General features: G+C 56.2%; 2 protein-coding genes across 10 annotated transcripts in view; one reads left to right on the top strand and one right to left on the bottom strand.

The window, feature by feature from the left end:
- Window positions 1-12574, bottom strand: part of PRCD (photoreceptor disc component) — a 16211-nt gene extending 3637 nt beyond the window's left edge. Inside the window, exons 1-6 of one of the 8 annotated variants that reach the window (XM_077973010.1) lie at window positions 12283-12574; window positions 11918-12033; window positions 9662-9848; window positions 9304-9372; window positions 7241-7321; window positions 6751-6843 (exon numbers count right to left, since the gene is read on the bottom strand). In XM_077973010.1, the coding sequence (XP_077829136.1) occupies window positions 7300-7321; window positions 9304-9372; window positions 9662-9735 (165 nt within the window). In that variant the 5' untranslated portion in view covers window positions 9736-9848; window positions 11918-12033; window positions 12283-12574 and the 3' untranslated portion in view covers window positions 6751-6843; window positions 7241-7299. Of the gene's footprint in view, window positions 1-703; window positions 1256-6750; window positions 6844-7240; window positions 7322-9303; window positions 9373-9661; window positions 9849-11917; window positions 12098-12282 lie in introns of those variants that run through there. The other 7 variants (XM_077973009.1, XM_077973007.1, XM_015120442.3 and 4 more) reach the window with 7 other exon arrangements.
- Window positions 12194-21869, top strand: CYGB (cytoglobin). Of its 2 annotated transcripts, none has more exons than XM_077968816.1 (4): window positions 12194-12466; window positions 18238-18469; window positions 19111-19286; window positions 21618-21757. In XM_077968816.1, the coding sequence occupies exons 1-3, from the start codon at window positions 12324-12326 to the stop codon at window positions 19276-19278; spliced, it is 543 nt and encodes a 180-aa protein (XP_077824942.1). In that variant the 5' UTR covers window positions 12194-12323; the 3' UTR covers window positions 19279-19286; window positions 21618-21757.

Here is a 21869-nt window from a genome sequence, read left to right as displayed (position 1 = left end):
GCACATGTCATCATCACACAGTAGCTGCTCTTTTGTGTCTGGCTTCTCTCAGTTTACCCATGTCGTTGGCATCAGCAGTTCATTTCCTTTTCATTGCTAAGGATTATTCTATCTTAATATATCTCAGTGTGTTTATTCCCATGTTGAGGAATATTTGCATTGTTTCCAGTTTGTAGCTATTACTAATAAAGCTGCCATGAACATCTTTGCAGTCTTTTTTGTGGATGTAAGTTTTCATTCCTCTGGGATAACTTTATAAGAAACCGCCATGCTGGTTTCCCAAGTGGTTGTAACACTTCACCAGTCCCCAGCCGTGTATGACAGGGTCACATCTTGGACAGTACTTACTATGGTCAGCCTTCAGCTTTAACCATTCTGGTGGGCAGGTAGTGGTATATCATTGGGCTTTTGATTTGCATGTGAAACATCTTTCTTTCCCAAAGTGCTGGTATTACAGGCGTGAGCCACCGCCCCCAGCCGCATGTTGAACATCTTTCTATGTATTTTAGCTGTATGTATATTTTTTGTTGTAGTGTCTATTAAAACCTTTGCCCATTTTTTATTGGGCTGTCTTATTATCGAATTGTAAAAGTGCTTTATGTATTGCGGATACTAGTCCTTTCTCAGATTTTTGTTTGGCAAATATTTATTCCCGGTGTTTCCAAGAGCAGAGGTTTAATTTTGATAAAGTCCAGTGTATTAATTTTCTTTTCTGGTTAGTGCTTTTTGTATCCTGTTGAAAGGACCTTTCTTTCTCCATTGGATTACCTTTGCTGCATCTGTTTTTGGATTCCATTGATCTGTGTGTATATCCTTACGAATCTCACACTGTCTTGACCTCTGATTCTGTCTCCTCCTCACCTTAGCAAAGCCACTGTGGTCCACTTGGTTTCCCCTCCCCAGGGCACAGTCAGGGAACTGTCTCCAGGCAGAAGCTGAGGCAGTCATGGGGTCACTGTCCTGTGTGCTGCCTGTTGTCAAGTGTCTGTTTCTTATATCTTGCCCAGTTTTCTGGTTGTTTGTGGCAGGTCTTAATCCGTTTCTGGATCCACAGTCCCTGGCACACAGCACCTCCAGACACAGTTCATTATAGTCACTTTCGATTGGGAAAGTCAGTGGGGCTCCCAGAGAGCTTCTGGTCCATCCCCTTCATTTTACTAAACAGCTCTTTTCCTGAGGAGATCATTAGTCCTTTATATCTTCACTCCAGCCCACCTGGGCTTGACAAGTATTTATCAAATGAGGAAACCGAGGTCTGGAGAACAAAAGGTCACAGGGATAGGCAGGGTTGGGCTGGCAGAACTAGGCCACCTAGGCTGGGGCCTTCCTATAGGACCAGCTGGCAGGGCAGGGTCTGTCTCTCCTCGAGTGTCACTCCTGACACCTGACACAGGGTTTGCACATTGCAGGTTCCCAGGACACACTTGTTAAATAAATGACCAAATTAACACATTTATTTCTTTTAATGCTGAGTTCAAATGGCTTCTGCCTCTGCATATGATATTGTGTGTATGTTTGTGTATGTGTGTGTCTGTGTGCATATGTATGTGTGTTTATGTGTATCTGTGTATATGTGTGTGTGTGTATCTGTATGTTATATGTCTATATGTGTATATGTCTGTATGTGTGCGTCTGTGCATATGGGTGTATGTCTGTATGTGTATGTGTGAATGTGTGTGTGTGTATGCATGTGTATCTGTGATTGTGTGTGTCTGTGTCTGTGTGTGTGTGTATGTGTGTATGTGTATGTGTGTGAATGTATATGTGTATGTCTGTGTATGTGTGAATGTGTGTGTATGTGTGTGTGAATGTGTATGTGTATGCATATGTCTATGTGTGAACATGTGTGTTATGTGTGTCTGTGTATGTCTGTGTGTATGTGTATGTATGTAAATGTATATGTGTCTGTGTATGTGCGAATGTGTCTGTGTGTGTGAATGTGTGTGTATGTGTGTGTGAATGTGTATGTGTATGTATATGTCTATGTGTGAATGTGTGTTATGTGTGTCTATGTATGTCTGTATGTGTATGTGTGTGGATATATATATGTGTATGTCTGTGTATGTGTGTGTGAATGTGTGTGTGTGTATGTGTCTGTGTATGTATGTGTATGTTTGTATATGTGTATGTCTGTGCACGCGTGTGTGTGTGAATGTATGTGTTTCTGTGTATCAATGTGTTTGTATGTGTGAATGTATGTGTCTCTGTGTGTGAATGTGTGTGTATGTGTGAATGTGTGTGTGTGTGTTCACATAGGGATAGGATTGGCCTCTCCTACCCAGGCTCACAGGCTGAGTCTGTTAGTAAATTTTTAAAAATTTTCTCAGCCCCCCACTACAGTCGTAATCCCCACTAGGGGGCACATGTGTCCCACAGAGAGGGTCTGTGCTCCTTAGGCACAAGGACTGGCTGCCAGCTGTCAGCGGATCCCCCTCAAACCACCTCCTCGGTCTCCATGCCCTGCACCCTCCCCCTGCAAAAACAAATCAAAACAGCCTTCCTCACCAGGCTCCCGTCTCCAGCTGGGCTGCTAGCTACCGTCCTGTCCTCTCCCCAGGGCCTGCCCCTGGCTGAAGGAGGCAACAGAGTGGCAGTGGCAGTGGCAGTGGCAGTGACTATGGGTGATGACCTCGCTGTCTGTCATCCCTGCCAGGGGCCACCACGTCCTCCCTGTGGAAGACTGGGGGATCCTAAAGGGGCAGCTGTCCTCTCCCCCTCACCTGGTAGGCAAGAACCAGCCTCTCAGGGCCCAGAGTCTGGTCTGCCCTTGAATGTGAGTTTCTGAAGACAGAACAGTGGTGATGACCCTGGCCAACACCAGCCCACCTGCAAAGGCAGGGCAGGCAGGCCCACAGCTCCATTCCTTGTGCCTTGTAGACAGGTCACAACCAGAATTTCCTCACGGCCCCCACCTCGAGACTCGGCCCCCTCTATCCCAAGCTTTGGCATCAAATTTCCCAGGCTCAGGTCCTGGCTTCGCTGCCAGCTATGAGTGACCTTAAGCAAGTTCGGTGAACCTCACTTTCCTTATTGGATAAACGATAACCATTCCTGCCGCATAAATGAAACAGTGCGTAAAATACAGCAGCTGGCACAGTGCCTAGCACATAGTAAGCGCCCAATGCATGTTAGTGGTTATTAATCATACGGTTAGTATCTTCATTATATTAACATAAGCTTCCGTGCGAACCACTTTGATGTTCTTCTGAGGTTCACAAAGAAGCATTATCTTCTTCTAGCTCTAGGTCTTGGGCTTCTTCCCAACAGCAGAGGGGCTACGGGAGCCTGAGGAACCAGCAGGGTTCGCTCTCTCGCCATCATGCCTGTCTCAAAGCGGGCACCGTGCCCTACCCATCTAGTCTCGGCCCAGCACCTCTGCTGTTTGCCCTTGCCCAGGACTGTCTGTGCACCCACACACACACACACAACCAGACACACACAACCACACACACACACACACAACCGCACACTTGGAGTGGGTGGGTACTCCCCAGGGTGACAGTGGACAGCCACAGCTGTGGTGGCTACTTCCCTCACCCCCACCATACCCCCGCCACCTCATTAGTTCCCTGGTCATGCTCCAGTCTCCAGGAGAGACTGGCAGCCACCCTGAGCCTCAGTCGCAGGAGCAGCACCTCCCTGCTCCTGGCTGCTGCCCTCAGCCGCCCTGCAGCTCCAAGCAGCCTTTCCCTGTCACTCAGTCTCCCCCAGCAGAGAGATTAGCATTCACACGGAGGAAGGCACCACAGCAGGGCAGCGCCTCCCATCTTGTCAAGGAGCTAAGGTTCATTCCGGAAGCAGAGCCAGCTGGGAGTGGCGGTGTCCAGGTCAAGGCCCCACTGGAGGTTGGGACACGGTTCTGGGCACAGAGAGGTAGAGGTGGTCTTCTCCAGTACAGGCTTAGAGGGGGCTTCCCCACCCCAGCAATGCCACCCTCTGCCATCCTCTAGTCTGTTGCAGAACTACTGGTCACCCAGCTCTGTGTATGTGGAGAGACAGCAGGAAGGACCACAGAGTGAGGATGTGAGGAACTCTAGCCATCCTGAATCTACCACTGTTCAGTAATTTACAGTTCAAACTGGATTGTGCCAGCTCACATATATGGGACACTTACCCAACGTGCTAAACATCTTCCATGCATTATCTAATCAACCCTTACAACAACTCTAAGACACAGATACCAGTAGGATCTGCATCCTACAGCTAAAGAAACTGAGGCACAGAGGTGTTCAGAAACCCAGGCCACAGAGGTAGGATGTCCTGGTGGAACAAGGTTCACACCCAGGAGCTCTGACTCTGGACACCTTGCTCTCGGACTCTGTTATTTCACAGTAGCCAGCACCCTGGACCAGAAGGGACCCCACCCTTTGCCTCAGCTCTCCCTCTGTAGTTGCCCTTTATTTGCCCTCTCCCAAGCCGCTGAGCACGCCTGCTCCCATTCCCAAGCAACGGCTCTTTGCAAGGAAAGGGAGGAAAAAGGACTCAGCCAAAGGACTCAGCCTCCGTGGGGACAGTGTCGTAGTCAGGATTTAAGCAATTCCCCCATTTGGAGGTCCACCCTGGCCCTGAGCTTCACACTAACCCCTGTGATGGGAGCCAGTGGGCCGAGGAAGGGGCACCCAGGTCCCAGGAGCCTTCTGTGGGGAGCTCTAGGCTGAGAGAGGCAACTTTCTGCAGCAGAAGCTGCAAATGTACAGATTGCGCAGAGCCCAGGGGTGGGAGAGGCCCCGGGAATAAGAGGCGAGCGTGGGCTGGGTGTGCGGGGAAGGTGTAAACACAATCTGCTCCCACCAAAGCCAGCCTGCTCCCTGGGGGAGACAGCCCCCCCACCCAGCCCACATGGCACCCCAGCTGCCCAGGCAACCTCCAAGCCCAGGTAACTACAGCCCCTCTGGCCGCCAGCAGCCCCTTCCTCCCTCTTTCCCGCCCTTCATCTGGATGGGATCCCTGGAGCAGCCACCGCCTCCGGTGCAGGTTCTTGGAACAGGGCTGTGGAGGGGCGCTGCCCTGGGGAGGTGCATCTGGGCCATAAGCCAGCTCCATGACCTTGGCCTGACAATTCCTCACACCAGTGGAAGGAGATGGGCAACTTGGAAATGGCAGCAAGGATGAGGTGACAGGAACATGGCAAATAGATTAGAGAATAAATGCAGATAGGATCGGGGAACACAGACGGGGTCCCAGGAACAGTGCCCTCTGGCTCTCAGCCTGACAGGCCTGTCACCGGGAAGGCCGATGCCTCCAAAGAGAGGGACAGGCTGACAGGAGCTGAGACAGACGGTCACAGGCTCACGGCCTGGGTCAGGCTGGCGCTGTGGCTTTGCCTCTGCAGGCTCCTTCCCTAGTGTGACTTTCCCCCTGCCTCCTGCCTGCCCTACTTTGAGAGGCTCCCACAGAACTGCCTTCGCACACATCCCAGCCAGGCTCCCCGAGGTACCAGCAGCCCCTCCCCAGCGGGGTACACCTCCTCCCCCACCCTGAGCACCTCCCCAGCGGTTCCCTCTCCTCTGTGGCATCCCTCACCCTTTCCCTTCCCTCCCTTCAGAGGCGGAGCGGCGGCTGAGGTGCTGCTGTCTAGAGAACTCCATCTCCTACTGCCTGGAAGTCAAGGGCAAGGGCCAGCCAGGCAGAGACAACACCACTGGGCTGGGAGGGGGCTGGCTGGGGAGGAGAGACGTGTGTGCACAGAGGCACGGGGGGCTTTTGAAGACTAATAGCTGTGAGATGTCTGGAGCAGCTGCCTGCAGGGTCTGCGCCTGGATCTGGGAGCAGAAGCGGAAATCTGCTTTTATCTCTGCTCAGGATCGCGCAGGATTGGAAAAAGAGAAATGGCAGAGCAGCTGGGGGCAAAGAAGGCAGCCGCCGGGACTGAGCATCAGCAAATTGACAAAAACAAGTGTCAGGGTTTTTCCTTCCCACACGCTACTGCCCGTTTGGAACACATGCGCTCGCGCACATACAGAAAACACATTCGGAGGACAAGCTGTCAGTTGCTCCCATCCAGCTGCAGGCAGACATGTCACAGATCCAACTGGCATTTCTTATTGATAATTTCAGCAGAGCAGCCAGTGACAGGATGAGCTCTGGGAACTGGGGAAAGGCAAATGACACAGAAGCAAGTGCGGCTGTGGCAAACTGACACCAGCACCTCGGACCACAAGCGGAGGCTTAACAGAATAGCTCCTGGGCTGACAGGCAGTCAGCCAGGCCAGCAAACCACCCCCAACCCGTGCAAACTGTGTTGGGTTCCAGGGGGAGGCCGCCTGCCATGGTGGGTAGGAGCGTGGGCCCTGCAGCTCCAGTGTGAGCCTGGGAGCCTCCACTTCCTAGCTAGGTGACGTTGGGCAAATTATTTAACCTCTCTCTGTGTTTTCCCATTTAGAAATTGTGGATAATAACATTACCAGGCTCTGTGGGTGACTGAGGATTAAATTACAGAATGAATGGAAGCCCTTGCTTAGTAAACGTGAGCTATCAGCTGTCCCTTGCTCCTGGGGTCTCCTCACTCCTTATTTATTCCTACCTCTTGCCTGGGCTGCTGGCTGCCCTGGAATCAGCCTGGTGGACCCAGCAAGTCCCTCACCCTAGGTTTTCTCAGGCTTAGCAGTCCCTCAAAGAAGCCTCAGGAGCTCAGAGGGAAGGAAGCCCGTAACAGAACAGTGAGCACGTCTGCTCTTTCTGCCAGGCCCAGCCAGGTCCTGCTCAGGAGCCCATACCCAGGGCCTGGGGGAAGGGGAGACTGGCATCTACCTTCTCTAGTGCTGCTTCCCCCCATTCTCCCTCTTGCTGCTGCTCCGGCTCCCACAGCATCCTCCTGGGCTAGGGGACGAACCAGGACCTGAGCTGAAACAGAAAACCGAACAGATCAGCACTTCTCCCACACCTGGGGATGAGACTTGCATTTCAGAGTGGATGTCCCAGAACACCGCCTCTCCCTTGGACGCCCTCTGACACTGCCCTCATGCCCCAGCACGACCACCTTGCCATCCCCAAGCCTAGAAAATATGGTCAAACCACACCTGGTTCTCTTCAAACTAACCCTTGCCCCATTGCCTGGAACACAACAGGCTCAAGGTAGCAGCCAAAGGCACGAGTCCATCTGCCTACTCTGAACCTCCGTCAGTGACCAAAAGAGCTGAACACTGCCTGCTATCCTCCCACATGGCCGGGCCTTGCCTATTTCTTCCTGCCTGTCCCCAGCCTTGCCCTCTGCCCTCCCCAGCTCCCAGCCCTGCCCTACCTGCCTGGGCCAGCTGATCCCAGTCTCTGGGCCTGAGCCCCACCTGCAGAGGTGAGGGCTTACTTCAGAGGTTCTTTCTCCCTAAACAGAGGAAAGCACTGGGTCAGGATTGAAGGGCATGACCTTCCCATGTTTCTGACTCTCCTATTCCTCCTCCTCCCATCCCTATCAATTCACCCCAATATTCAGGGGCAGGACCACCTAAGGAATCAGTTGGCATTTAGGACAGTGTGACTGGAGAGTAGAAATGTCACCCCCACCGCCAGCCCTCCACGGCAGCCACCATCAGCAGGTGGTTCCTCGATGTCAGACCAATTTTTCCAGTTAACTGGGTCCCAGGGAGTTAATAGGCAACTGCTTCCTTCTGGCTAAGTCACGCCAGGCCTGGCCTGGCCAGATGGTCCTCAGATTTGGCCTTTTCTCTCCTGCCAGGAGGTCCAGGTCCATTTCATGTAGAAGAGACCCTGCCTGGAAGTCAGGGGCCTGAACGTCCCGCATTAACCACAAATGAGATAGATGATCGGGAGCAAGCCACCTAAATCTCCCTGTCCCTCCGTTTCCACAACCATTAACCAAAGATTAAAACCACATGTCCTGCCAATCCTCTGGGGTCACTGAGCCTTCCAAGTGAGTTAATATATAAGAAACCTCTGGAGAAAACTAAAGCACAGGTCCCGAGCATGAAACAAGACAGCTGCTAGCATTTATGGAGCAATCACTCTGCACCCTCACCAAAACCTGGCAACCACTCTGTTATTAATCCTAGTTTACATATAAATAAACCGATTGTTTTTGTAAATGTCCCCCATAGTCTTTCCATTAGTAAGAGGGAAGCCAGGATTTAAATTATCCCTGCCCAACTCCAGACCTGGGCTCAATAGCGTGGACCACTTAGCATTTGAGGGCCTCCTATCAGGGGAGGCCCAGGGGTGGTCATTTTAGCTGATTTAACTAATGATATCAATCAGGCTCTATTATGATGATCCCAGCTGGCCTATCGAGTTGAGGTGTCACAAAAATGCCGCCGTTTCCTGTACAGGCCCAGGGCTTCCCATTGGGCCTTCTGATCATCAGAATCTCAGGACTCAGAATCCCAGGACTCAGATGACAGGAGACAGAAAGACTGAAGTTCTCTCGATTGCCAGTTTCCGCATATCAAAGGGCCACATTGCTGGCAGGTCCCCACTCAGACATGGATGGTCACAGTACCCGCCACCTGAGTCCTCCCTGTGTGGAGACACCCTCCTACCAGTGGGCCCTGACCCAAAGATGTCATCGGATCTTTTTTACTCTTTGTTTCACTGGGAGCAAAAAAGTCACTCTTCAGACAGGTCTCCCATGCTAGGTGAGTCCATAGGCACAGAAGGAACCGTTCATGCACTGGAACGTCATAAAGATTTGCTGATTTTTTCCAGTGTTTCGTTGGGATAGGCACCCCTATCATCAAACGACACTGGGCACCCAGGGAAGGAAAAGTCTGGAAGTTCCCCCAACTTCACCCTCTAAAGACCACATGGCTCCAGCCTAGGGAAGAGTTAACTTTCTGGCCACTGGAGACAGCGTCCTGCCCGCAGGGGCTACCCAGCCAATGGCACTCAATGCTGATGATGTCATGCTCCTCCCGCGCCTTCTATTGGGGACTGGACAGCGAATCCTGCTGGAGGCTCAGGCAGCGGAGCCGAGGCGGGGCGGGGGCAGAGGAGGAGGAGGGGGAAGGGCAAGGAAAGGCGAGCAAAGCCACACAGAGCTACTCCTGCCTCATCCCTCCCTCCACTTCCCTGTGCCTTCCGACAGAAGGTGCCCCGGGGGACCGCCCCTTACTGGAGATAGAAAAACAGCGGCTTTGGTCCAGAGGAGCGGGCTGAGGGCTCCCATTCCCAATCGCAGAAAACAGACATCCAGCCTGCCCACCAGGTGGACAGGGAGCAGGGTGCCTAGGGCAAGGGCCAGGATAGGGTGCACGCACAGGCGGGCAGACAGGCACACACGTGCACCCCCAGGCGTGCACAGCCGCAGCTTCCTTGGCAGCACCCTCCCTCCCCCAGCCCAGACTCCTGCCTTACCTGCCTGAGGACTGAGGGTCTGCGTCCACGCTGCTGCCCCTAGCTGCCCCATCCACGTCGCTGGGCTCTCTGTGGGAGCAAGAGTAGGCAGGAAGAGCTGTGGCTGTGCCCAGTCCCTCCCTGTCCCTCCACAGGTCCCGGCCGTATTGGGCTATGGGACTGGAGGCTGCAACTAGAGCCTTTGAAGCTGTAAGTTCCCCTGCTCTGAGACTGAGCTCTCAAGGGTTCCTCAAAATGCCCTCCCAGCCCCCCTGAAGGTCCAGGCAGCGTCTGCCCACCTTCAGCTTGGTGGCAGCCCAGCCCCATGGTTCCCCCCAACCACCACCAACCGCCAGCCATAGCCCGGTCAGTTTCTCACGGTTGGACTCGGTTGGCAAATCGGCGGCGCCAGAGCATGGCCAGGGTGCTGAGCAGGAAAAGGGTGGTGCACATGGCGCAGCTGCCCCATCCCCTCCCAGACCAAGTCTGCAGAAGGCCACAGGCGAGGGGCCAAAATGGCCCCAGCCAGCTCTCAGGAGCCACTGCCGTCTGTCCTGCGGTTCCTGCTGGGGATGGATTAGGAGGCTCAAGCTGATTAGTGGGTCAGCGGCCGCGACCTTGTGAGGACTGATTAAGCTCGCTGGGCCCAGGTTCTCCCCTCCAGCGGTAGGGTCAAGGCGTGGAGTGTGGCATTGAGCACGTATTCGGAGTGTCGATCTGATGAGACTGGGCCTTGCTTGCAAGGAGCTGCCAGTCTAGACAAATGTGCTGTGAAGTACAATGACTGCAGTAGAGTGACCCAGGAGTTATTCAAGGCGCCTACAGGGCACTTTCAGAGTTGCAGGCATCAGGGCAAGGGCCTAAAGAGGAGCAAGGGCATCTGAATTTGCAGTGCGCAAGGCAGAGGAGCCCTCAGACAGAAGATGCTGCCGAAGCTACTGACATGAAAGCATGGAGCATCTGCCAGTAACTGCAAGGTGAGTGGAGGTGAAGCAATGATGTCACCGTGGAAGCATCAGGAGAGGAGGAAGAAAGGGGAGGGATATTCGAGAATGAAGCCAGAGAGATAGGGGAGACTCAACAGTGAAGGGCTGGCAGTTTTACCCTCTGGACAATCCTCTCCAAACTTTGCTGATTACACACCCTCTTCAGTAAAAGGCAGGATTCAAGTGTGCATTCACAAAATAGATAGGGGCAGCCACTTACAAATTATAGGCTAGACTACTATACAGATTCATTCCTACACCGTACGACTACATTACATTTGCAAAGGATGAGATATAAAATTTCTCCTATTTTCTTTCCACATCCCAAGGGGACCTGTTGGGCAGCCACTTGGTCACACCAACTTTGGGAAACTGTTGGGTGTGTATGTGGAGCATGGAGCCAGCCATGGCCATGCTGAGACATGGGTCTGGGAGTGATGTAAGGATCTGAACCCACCCACTCCCCTCCACCCCCTCCAAGACCCCCCAGGAGGCATTAGATTTTCCTTCCCTCAGCAAGGGGGAAGCAGTGTCAGAGGCACTGCCCCAAGGTCCCCCAGGCACCTGAACCCTGAGCTCCCAGGAAGGGCCCAGGCTGCAACTGAGGCTGGCCAGGGTGAGTTCTCCTTGCCTCCCCCGGACCTTAAAGTCAGATTTTAAGAATAAATACACGAACCATAGCGAAAGCGCAGAGCCAACCCTTAGCAATGCTCGGGCAATGGGACATCAAGTCTTGAGCGAGGACAAGGGTCACCGGGAGCCTGAGTGACATCTCTTCCTGACACTGCCAGGTCCTGTCTGGCCTCAGGCTGTCCCCAGGACTGAGCAGCCGCTGCAGGGCAGCCACCATGGGATTCTCCCCCACCTCTGGCCCAATCTCACACTGCCCTGGACAGGGCCCACCAAGAGGAAGGATTTGCTTCCCCTAGGCCCAGAATGGGGCCTTTGGTGCTGGCTGAGGTGTCCCCAGCGGCCTGCGGCTTCCTCAAGACTTTTCGACTGCCAGGTCCTTCTGCCCTATCCGGTGCCTCTCCGGACTTCCTCCGCCACCAGCTGGGCCAGAATTCAGGGCAGCGCCTGGTTCTTGCCTGTCCGTGTCATTCATAAGCCACGGGGGACTTCTGGCCGCCGCCGCCGCGTGCGTGCACCAAGGGCATGGCGGTGCTGGGGGGTAGGAAAGGGGGAGCAGGCCTCTGGCGCCCGAGGTCGGAGGTGCGCTCAAGTTCCGACAGCCGGGGCGGTAGGAGGGTGGGGGGAACGACCCGTGCTAACCCCTCAGAGCCTGGGCGTCCAGAGCTGTGGGAGTGGCGCCGCGGCCCCCAGCTGCTGGCTCGGGGGCTGGGGGAGAGGCCCGGGCGAGGGGAGCCCAGCTCGGTCCGCGGCGGCCGCCGGAGGGGCTCGCGTTCGCCCACACGGGCGGGCTGGCGGTCGGCCTTGCCGCGAAAGCTCGGGAGTGTTGGACTTTAAGTCAGTTCCCCGCCGCAGGAAGGGTCTGCACGCGCACACACGCGACGCCGCAAGCATTGGGACCCGGGACCCAGCGCTCCCAGCTCGCGCCCGCCCCGGCGCACTCCTGTGCGGCCCGCGCCGCCCAGCGCCGCGTGACCGCCCATTCCTCCGGGGACCCCCAGCGCCCCGGCCACACCTACCCGAGCCCCGCCCCGCGGTGCAACTCCGCCGTGGCCTGCGGGTGGGCGGGCGGCAGTCGCATCGCCCCCACCCCGAGCAGCCTTCACCTTGCCGGCATTGGCTCACCCACACGGGGCTGGGGGTTTGGAGAGGATTTGTTTTTTTAAACATTTTCCAGCAGACCACATCCCCGCCCCCCCGCTGGCGGTCCCCCGCCCCCCGCACATATACCCTGCACACACGCACGCACACACACACACACCCGGCGCGCACAGACACACGCTCCCTCCCTCCGCGCTCTACCCCTCGCCCGCCCGCCGCGCACGCAGCCGGCCCCGGCTCCCGGCGCCCCGCGCCCCGCGCCCAGCGCCCCGCGCCCCGCCACCGCTGCCGCCGAGCAAAGCCGGGCTGGGCTTGGAGCTCCTCATGGAGAAAGTGCCAGGCGAGATGGAGATCGAGCGCAGGGAGCGGAGCGAGGAGCTGTCCGAGGCGGAGAGGAAGGCGGTGCAGGCTACGTGGGCCCGGCTCTATGCCAACTGCGAGGACGTGGGGGTGGCCATCCTGGTGAGGTAGGTGTCGCCCGGGGCCCGGCCGGGCCCTGGGCAGGGAGGGCGGTAGCGGCTCCGGGCAGAGGCGGGCTGGGCCCGGGTCCGAGCTCCAGCGCCACCTCCCCAGCCGCGAATGGGGCCGGTCCGAGGTCGGCGGGGCAGGCAGCGTGGGGCGCCGTGGGGTGAGCCTTCCCTGGCTCCGGCGCGGTGCTCACCAGGAACTAGGAACCAGATGCAGGAGAGCACCTCGGTCCTCCTCCTCTCCCCGGCCTCAGAACTCCTTGCTGGGCCAGCGACCCCAGACACCCAGCCAAGCTGTCAGACGCACACATTTTTCTGGCCTTTCAAAGGGAGTAGCAGGGGCTCCCCATTTTAGAGATGGGAAAACCGAGGCTCAACTCAGAAGGGGGACAAAGAGGAGCAGACCCCTGTCTCCAGCTCCGCCGCTTGCCGGATTCAAAGCCTCTTGGAAGAACAGAGAGCAAAGAGCAGAGGTTGAGAAGGAGGAGAGCACGGGGGTCCAGTGTTCCCAGCTGCCCTCTTCCTGCTGGACGGCATGGGCCAGCAGGAGCTCCCAGGGCAGGCACAGGTGAGTGGAGAAGCAAACAGTCCCCTAGGATACAATCCCTGCTGAGTTAGGAGGGTGAGGGGAAGAAGAGAGAAGCTTGAGGAGACAGGGCCTAACTCTAAAACCCCCCACCTAGGGAGGAAATGCAGTGGTTTGGGCTTAGGGGTCATTCAGGCACCACATGCCCCTGAGAAACCCACAAACAGAGAGCACCCCATTCTTCACACACCTGCGCATAGAGCACACACACCATCCTCATAGAGGTGATGTGTCCAAGCCTCGAAAGCTAGTCACTGACTCTAGCTACAAATCCATGCTCTCTTCCCACACGTGCTGGTCCCTGGGGGTGCAGGCAGAGGAGCCCCAGACCATGCTCACCCTCAAGCCCCTGTTCTTGGGAGAGGAAAGTGGTCAAATCTAGGACAGAGTAGGGCAGCCTTGTCATGTGCAGACGGGGTGAAGCCTCGCTCTGGAAGGGCAGCTTTAGTGCATGCCTGACTCCCAGGCCAGCTCCGTCTCCAGCTTCTTCTCCCTGTGGCCTCTCCCAAGCCTGGGACCTATCCAGTTCCACCATGATATGCCCTGATTCCAACTCAGAAGCAGATTTTGGTGGAAAAAGAGCAGGAAGCCTTTCTAAGGGTTCTAAGGAGTTACAGGAGCGCTCCTGAGGATAGGGCAGCTATCTCAGCAGCCCCCAGGCCCAGCAACACAGCTGGGAGTGGCAGGAAGCTAAGAGGGACATTGGGATACTAGGGCCTCAGACGCTCGGAACCACCGATCCCCACACGTGCTGGCACCCATACAAGCACACAGTGGGTAGCAGAGCCACAGACGCGCCAGACTGCATCCTCGGAGGGCGCCGTCAGCCGCGTGTCAGCACCTGCAGCCCACCGGCCTCGCATGCATCTGGCACACTCATGTGTCACCATGAAGTGAGGCAGGGTCTTCAGGACCTTGGAGGTTTTCTGTCCCAACCCCTGCCATGTACCTGTGCGGATACGTGGAGGAAGGGCTCACCATCCGCATCTCGGGGCACCACTGACCCTCCCCAGGAAGGGGACCAGGGAAGGGCACATGCCAAGGGGGAAATGAAACACTGAGACCAGGGCCATGTCTGGGCAGTCCGAGTTTCCAGCAAGGATTTCTTTCTCTCTCTACATCCCTCTTCCAGTTTCCCACTCCTGTCTCGCAGAGGGGCCTGGGCCTGGGCTGGGGGAGGTCATTACCAATGCGCTCAATGCCCAGAGTAACCCCTCACTACTCTGACTCCACTTCTGTGTGGACCAGAGCCCAGCCCCAGGACAGCCTGGCCCAGCTTTGTCTCAGCCACTCCCTGCCAGCCCAAGCACCGCAGGGCTTTGCTTTCCTTTTTCTCTCCTCCTGTCTCTGTCCAGGGCCTGGGCAGTGGGGGAAGGGGAGGAAAGGGGCATAAGGGCTCCTGAAGGTCCCTCCTCAGATCCTAGGCCCGTCAGTCTTGACACAGCACCCTGTCTTCCCACACACAACGTACACATCCTCAAGGTCAAGGCCCCAGCTGCAGCCCTCTGGCCAGCACTCTCACCTCTGCCCTCCCCACTGCGCCAGGCCAGTGCCGTCAGCCCTTATGAGCCTGCAGGGCAGGAGGGAGGCAGCTGCACGTCCACATCCCCAACCTGGAGAAGTTGCCACGTTGGTGGGGGTGGAGGAGGCGTTGCTTTTGGAGCCTGAGGCAGACCCCACACTTCCATTCCCTGCCAAGGAGGAGACCAAGAGGGAACACCCACCCTCCCTCCTGGTTGTAACTCTGACACCTTCCTCCTCACACTCAGACAGGCCTATTTCAGGCTCTCTTGGAAGCCCAGATGTCTCTGGGAGCTGAGAAACTCCCCAGGGCTGGCTGTGGAGACTCCTCCCTGGCAGCACAGGCTGAGATCAGGAGGGTCTCAGGTGGAAACACCACGGAGCCAGGAGGAAGGAGCCAGGCACATGGGCCCCAGGGGCGACAGAACCGTGGAGGGTCTGGGTGGGGGCTCCCTGAGACTGTCATTCCTCAGGGCCACAACCCGGTGGTGGGTGTTGAGGCAGGAGACACCTGGTTCCCAGGCCACGATCCCCTGGCACAGCTGTCTCTCCAGGCAGTGTGGGGAAACTGTCAAAGTAGGGCCTGCCTGGGCCCTTTCCTGGCACTGCCATCTACTTCGGTGGGCAATCTTGGACATCAATTCCTAATTCATAGGATGGGGATTAAAACAGTGCCTATCTCAGGAGAGAATTGCAAGGATTTGTGAGATCATACAGTAAGTGCTCAATAAATGTTCCCTGTTCTTTCCTCATCAGTAAAATAGAAGTAATACCTGCTTAGCTGTGGCAATTAAATACAGTAACAGGCTGGGCACGGTGGCTCACACCTGTAATCCCAGCACTTTGGGAGGCTGAGGTAGGCAGATCACCGGAGGTCAGGAGTTCAACACCAGCCTGGCCAGCATGGTGAAACCCTGTCTCTACTAAAAAGACAAAAATTAGCCAGGTGTGGTGGCGGGTACCTGTAATCCCAGCTAACTTGGGAGTCTGAGGCAGGAGAATCCCTTGAACCCGGTAGGCAGAGGTTGCAGTGGGCCAAGATTGCGCCACTGCACTCCAGCCTGGACAACAGAGTAAGATTCTGTCTCAAAAAGAAAAAAGAAAAGAAAAAGTACAAAAACATTGTAACACATCAGGCAAATATATATATATATCATTGTTAATATTTTGTGTCAGGGTCTTGCTCTGTTACCCAAGCTGGAGTGCAGTGGTGCCATCAAGGTTCACTGCAGCCTCCAATCCTGGGCTCATGATGCGATCGGATCTTCCTGCTGCAGCCTCCCAAGTAGCTAGGAGTACAGACGGTCACCACCACACCCAGCCAATTTCTTTCTTTTTTTCTGGAGACAGGATCTCACTATGTTGCCCAGGCTGGTCTCGAACTCCTGGCCTCAAGTGATTTTCCTGCCTTGGCCTCCCAGAGTTCTGGGATTACAGGCATAAGCCACCACACCTGGCCTTTTATTATTATTATTATCATTATTTCTTTTGATTCAGGGTCTCACTCTGTCACCCAGGCTGGAGTGCAATGGCACGATCTTGGCTCCCTGCAGCCTTGCCCTCCTGGGTTCAAGTGATCCTCTCACTTTAGACTCCTGAGTAGCTGGAATCAAAGGTGTGCACCACCATACGTGGCTAATTTTTTGTATTTTGTAGAGACAGGGTTTGCCACATTGCCCAGGCTGGTCTCAAACGCCTGAGCTCGAGCAGTCCACCCGCCTTGGCGTCGTAAAGTGCTAGAATTACAGGCGTGAGCCACCGTGCCCGGCCATATCATTATTTTTTATTGCAATTGTAAAACCTCCAAAGTTTGAGATGCTCGTTTAAGTCCAAATTGGGTTTTTCACATTTGTCCCTCATTACAGTGCTTCTCCAGAAAATTCAATGTATTTTCAAACCCATCGCCTCACGTGTCCTCACCCGTGTATCCATGAAGCAGTAAGCATAGCCCTCCTCTCGCCCTTCTGCAGACAGGGAGCTTGTGAAGCAGTTTGCCCAAGATCACAGTTGGCCTCTGGGAGGGGCCCTCCTGAGTCTCCACGCAGACTGTGCCCTGGTCACTGTGCAAACTTCCCCCGCCAATAGCAGCTCCACCACCAGCAGGGACGACCCGGCCAGATGCCCTCTCCACATCTGTTCTAGCCCTCACATCTGAGACTCGACTCCTGGCCAAAGGGCTGCTTCCGCAAATTATCAGCTCTCTCTGATCACAAAGGGGACACATGAAGGGGCAGAACAACCTGGAAGAACAGGTCCAGGACACTCCATACATTTTCTGGGGATTCACTTAAGTTATGTAAGTTCTAATTGAGTCCATGCCCATGTCTCACATGATGTCCAGCCTCGACAGGGAGAGGAGGTACAAAAGTCATTGTCGGCCGGGCGTGGTGGCTCACACCTGTAATCCCAGCACTCTGGGAGGCTGAGGCAGGCGGATCACCTGAGGTCAGGAATTTGAGACCAGCCTCCAACATGGTGAAACCCCATCTCTACTAAAAATACAAAAAATTAGCTAGCCGGGCGTGGTGATGGATGCCTCTAGTTCCAACTACTCAGGAAGCTGAGGCAAGAGAATCACTTGAACCCAGGAGGCAGAGGTTGCAGTGAGCCAAGATTGCACCACTGCACTCCAGCCTGGTCTCTACTAAAAATACAAAAAATTAGCCAGGAGTGGTGACAGATGCCTGTAGTCCCAGCTACTCAGGAAGCTGAGGCAAGAGAATCACTTGAACCCAGGAGGCAGAGGTTGCAGTGAGCCAAGATTGCACCACTGCACTCCAGCCTGGACAACAGAGTGAGACTCCATCTCAAAAAAAAAAAAAAAAAAAGCCGTCATTTTCCACACTGCAGTGCCCCAGCTAGGGCAGGGGGTCAGAGGGTGCGTGAGAGCCTTGGGATCCCGTCTGACAGGCTGGAAGGAGGGTAGGGAAGGTCACCTGAGTGGTGCCAATGGCCTCGGGGGCAAAGCATTTCGCCTGGGCCAGTCTGCTCCAGGTAAGGCATGTCTGACACAGGAAAAGGGTAGTAGAAAGGAATGTGGCTCACCTGAGGAACATTTTCCCAATGGTAAGTAAAGCCACTGAGCCAGGACAGGGATGATGTGAGTATAGTGGGGAATGTGGACATGAGTTTGAAGAAGTGGGTGGGGGACAGTTCAGAAGTCTGGAATGCCCGGTTAAGGAGTTTCGCTTTGGCAGACAATAGGGAGCCATTGAATGTTTTCGAGCATGAGCATGACTTCATGAAAGCAGTATCTTGGGAGAATCAGAACAGTTTCAGACCAACTGGAGAGGATTTAATTTCAGATCAACTCATGGTTCCAGAACCTGAGCTCTTACCCTCTCAGCTATGACTAAAGCAGGCCCTGAAGAGGGTGTAGAGTTTGGGAAGGAAGCAAGAAGCGAGGAAGACAGAGGCCTGGGAGAGGAAGCCACCAGCCTGAGCAAGCCTGGCAGATAGACACGGCCAGACTTGGTAGGGGTGAGCCAGCTTGGCCAGAGCGAGGAGGGTCTATGCTGAGGTCTACGGATGGTAGTGAAAACAGTGATGGTGCAGGGGTGGGGGAGACTGGGGTCCACTTATTCAGCCCCCACTGTCCTGGCAGCTTCAGGGTGGGCCCGAGGCAGCCTCCAGCTTCAGCGACCACCCCTGTTCCTCTTGCCAGGTTCTTTGTGAACTTCCCCTCGGCCAAGCAGTACTTCAGCCAGTTCAAGCACATGGAGGAACCCCTGGAGATGGAGCGGAGCCCCCAGCTGCGGAAGCACGCCTGCCGAGTCATGGGGGCCCTCAACACTGTCGTGGAGAACCTGCACGACCCCGACAAGGTGTCCTCTGTGCTGGCCCTTGTGGGGAAAGCCCATGCCCTCAAGCACAAGGTGGAGCCAGTGTACTTCAAGGTATGCGCCCTGATCTGCTGCAGAGCCACCACCGCCCACACCTCATGGCCATCTGCAGCTCGAAGGCTCTGGGAGGGCTCCCTGGGGCAGCAGAGGTGATCCCACGAGTGGCTGCGAGAGGGAGGGGCAGTGCCTGGCAGCAGGATGGAGGGGCTCAGTCCAGGGCAACCCTTGTCCTGAGAGCACTGGGTTCCCAAAGCTGGCAGACTGTTGTGTTAAGAATGATCCTCTTGGCCGGGCGCAGTGGCTCAAGCCTGTAATCCCAGCACTTTGGGAGGCCGAGACGGGCGGATCACGAGGTCAGGAGATCGAGACCATCCTGGCTAACATGGTGAAACCCCGTCTCTACTAAAAAATACAAAAAAAAAAAACCTAGCCGGGCGAGGTGGCGGGCGCCTGTAGTCCCAGCTACTCGGGAGGCTGAGGCAGGAGAATGGCGTAAACCCGGGAGGCGGAGCTTGTAGTGAGCCGAGATGGCGCCACTGCACTCCAGCCTGGGCGACAGAGCGAGACTCCGTCTCAAAAAAAAGAAAAAAAAAAGTAGAATGATCCTCTTGGCCATACATGGGGCAGAGGGGCCCGGGGGTTGCGGGACGCAGGGTGCCCAGGCGTTCACTCCCCCTTCCTCCCTTTGCCCCCAGATCCTCTCTGGGGTCATTCTGGAGGTGGTCGCCGAGGAATTTGCCAATGACTTCCCACCTGAGACGCAGAGAGCCTGGGCCAAGCTGCGTGGCCTCATCTACAGCCACGTGACCGCTGCCTACAAGGAAGTGGGCTGGGTGCAGCAGGTCCCCAACGCCACCACGTGAGGAGGCGGGTGAGGGTGGGCTGGGCAGCCTCCCCGCCATGTCCTATCCTGTCCCATCTCTCCTGGGGCCCTGGGGCTGACCACCTGGGCAGGTACACTTGAGGCAGGCCAACTCTGGGGTCTGACATGTAAGAATAGTCATAACAGGAAAAGGCCTTCAAGATGGCTCCCCTGTGACTTCAGGCTGCGCAGAGCCATGGGCCCTGAGCAAAAATCCTCCCAAAGAGCCTTCCCCTTCCCTAGAGCTAGGGAGTGCTCAGAGCACCCAAAGCCACAGCTGCCCAGGCAGAGAGGCGCCAGAGGCTCCCGGCGGGAAGGTCCAATCGTCAGGCTCAGAGGCAGCCCAGGCCAGCCCAGCCACTTCCTCCCTGGGTGCCAATCCTCCCTGGGTGCCAATCACAAGGGGCTGTTTTCTCATCTCATGCCGACCAGTGCTGCTAAATGCCCTCTGCCTCAACAGGGCTAGAGCCAGGAGGATCACGAGGACACATACACACACACATGCCCCAGCCCACCAGGGAGCTACATGGGTGTCACTCACACGCACACAAGTAAGGGGATGTTTACTTCCAGGCTGACCTGGAGGCTGGGCTTCCAGTTCTGGGCCCAGGAGGTGGCTCAAGGAGGGTGGCCGCCCTCTGTGACTCCTGCTGACTCGGAGCGTGAGGGGAGGGCTAGCCCCCAGACGTGGCGGTTGGGAACACTCAGCCTCCCTGGGCCCCCAAGGGGAGGCTGACTCTGGGAGCTGAATGGAGAGGCGGAGGCAAGGCTGGAGTAGGAAGGAGCGAGAGGAGCGGAGGCGGGAATGGGAAGCAGGGGTCAGCCAGCAGCCCGGGACACGCGTGGTAGAGAAACATTCCCAGCAGTTTCCCATGGAAAAGGCGGCGTCTCCCGCCGGGCTCCGCACGGGCCCCCAAGACTGCCGGCCCTCCTGTTCACAGGCACAGCTCCTGGAGGAGGTCCCCTGAGGGCAGCTGGGGACGCCAGGCCTCCTGCCCTTCCTGCTGCTGACCACACTGGCCCCGGGCTGGCTCCTGCTCCCCTCCCCCTTCTCCCGTCAGCACCACCCCAAGAGAGTGGAGTCCTCGGGAACTGCTGGCTGGAGCCAAGCCAACTCCAGATGTGCACAGCTGGGCCCTGGCCTGCCTGAGACCTGGGAGTCAATGGGAAACAAGCAGATGCTGGCCCACCAGAGGAGGGCACTGGCAGAGCGTGGAGAGCTGTGGTTGCCTCCTCACCCCCCACCAGCTGTCACCCAGAGGGTCCAGGGAAAAGACAGGGGAAGAGGAGGGGAGGGGGCTTGCTTGCCCTCCCACCCCTTTCCCCAGGCAGGCTCTGCTGCCAAAGATGAGTTTGTTTACAGCCAGGACACAAGACTTCCTGCTTCCAGAGAAAAGGGCTTTTTTACAAGGGCCAAGAGGGACTGGAAAGAGCTGGCTGGGCGCGAGCCCCAGTGAATCAGAAACACATGGCCCAAGTTCCCCAGCACGCTGCCCATCCTGCCCTCCCCACCCTGCCCTAGGGACTAAGATCTCTCCAAACCCCAAACATTTTGAAACTGCCGAAGTCTCCTCCTCCGCCCACTTCTGCTCCTTGTGGACTGAATGGAGATGGGCTACCGTGGAAACTGACACTCCATGGGGGTTAGCTCCCAGCCGTCAAGTGGTGGGGTTGCCCCACATCCCTTTACATCCTCTAGCCCACCCCTAGTGTCCCTGGCCTGAGCCTGCAGAGCCTCTGGCTGCCAGGGTCCCCATGGGCTCGAGGGTAGGACAGAGTTACAGAGCAGAGTCCTAGAAGGCCCTCGCCCAACTTCTCTTATCAGGGAAGCAGGGGTGGGCCAGGCGTCACCGTTTATTGAGCCGTCTCTGCTCCAGGGTGTGCGCCTTTGCGTGGGTGGGGGCGGGGGGGCACGATGATTGCAGTGGGGGCTGTGTGTACCGAGAATACGAGAATACACATGGGTGGCCCGAGGAGGGACGAGACAGGCCCAACAGAATGCACCACATTTCAGAATTAATGGAAAAAGCTCACATTGGTATGGTGCTATGCAGTTTGTGAAACACTTTTTTACCCAGTTTGTCACAAGACAGACATTATTCACATTTTAGAGAAAAAGATCCGGAGCTCCCATGGGCCAGTAGACTTGCCTGAGATCACACAGCAGGTTCGTAGCAGGACGGAGACTAGAACTTGGGTCTCACGGTTGCTTTCAACTGCACTGTGCCGGCTCTCTTGGCAGGAAGTGAGCTTCGCCAGCCCCAGGTCCTCCCCCTTTCCCCCGAGGGTCCTTCCCTGCCTCTAGTAACGTATGTCCTTCCCTTCCTATCTCGTCCACAGCCCACCGGCCACACTGCCCTCTTCGGGGCCGTAGGACCCCTCCCTCCACCCCCCTCCCTGGCAGCACCTTGAGCAGAAGGCCGAGTTCTGAAGACCCCCCTTGATGCTCCATTTCTGGGTGCCAAGGAAGCTGGAGGAATCCCTGACTCAACTTCCCCGAAGGAGGCCTCTGTGGTGGCCACGGTCCCCTGCCTGGAGCTGCCGGGAGGCGGCGCTGGCTGCCTGGATGCTGACCCCAGCGCGGCGGGCAGG

Source organism: Macaca mulatta, chromosome 16, assembly GCF_049350105.2.
Source record: "Macaca mulatta isolate MMU2019108-1 chromosome 16, T2T-MMU8v2.0, whole genome shotgun sequence".
NCBI classification, from domain to species: domain Eukaryota; kingdom Metazoa; phylum Chordata; class Mammalia; order Primates; family Cercopithecidae; genus Macaca; species Macaca mulatta.
The sequence above is the reverse complement of the archived record's forward strand: the minus strand, read 5'-3'. Positions and strand labels throughout refer to the sequence as shown.

Bases quoted from the DNA above. Each gene is read 5' to 3' on its own strand.
- CYGB (XM_077968816.1), top strand. From the start codon at position 12,324: ATGGAGAAAGTGCCAGGCGAGATGGAGATCGAGCGCAGGGAGCGGAGC. The intron at 12,467-18,237 runs GTAGGTGTCGCC...TCCTCTTGCCAG, and splicing joins GGGGTGGCCATCCTGGTGAG to GTTCTTTGTGAACTTCCCCT. The intron at 18,470-19,110 runs GTATGCGCCCTG...CTTTGCCCCCAG, and splicing joins TGGAGCCAGTGTACTTCAAG to ATCCTCTCTGGGGTCATTCT.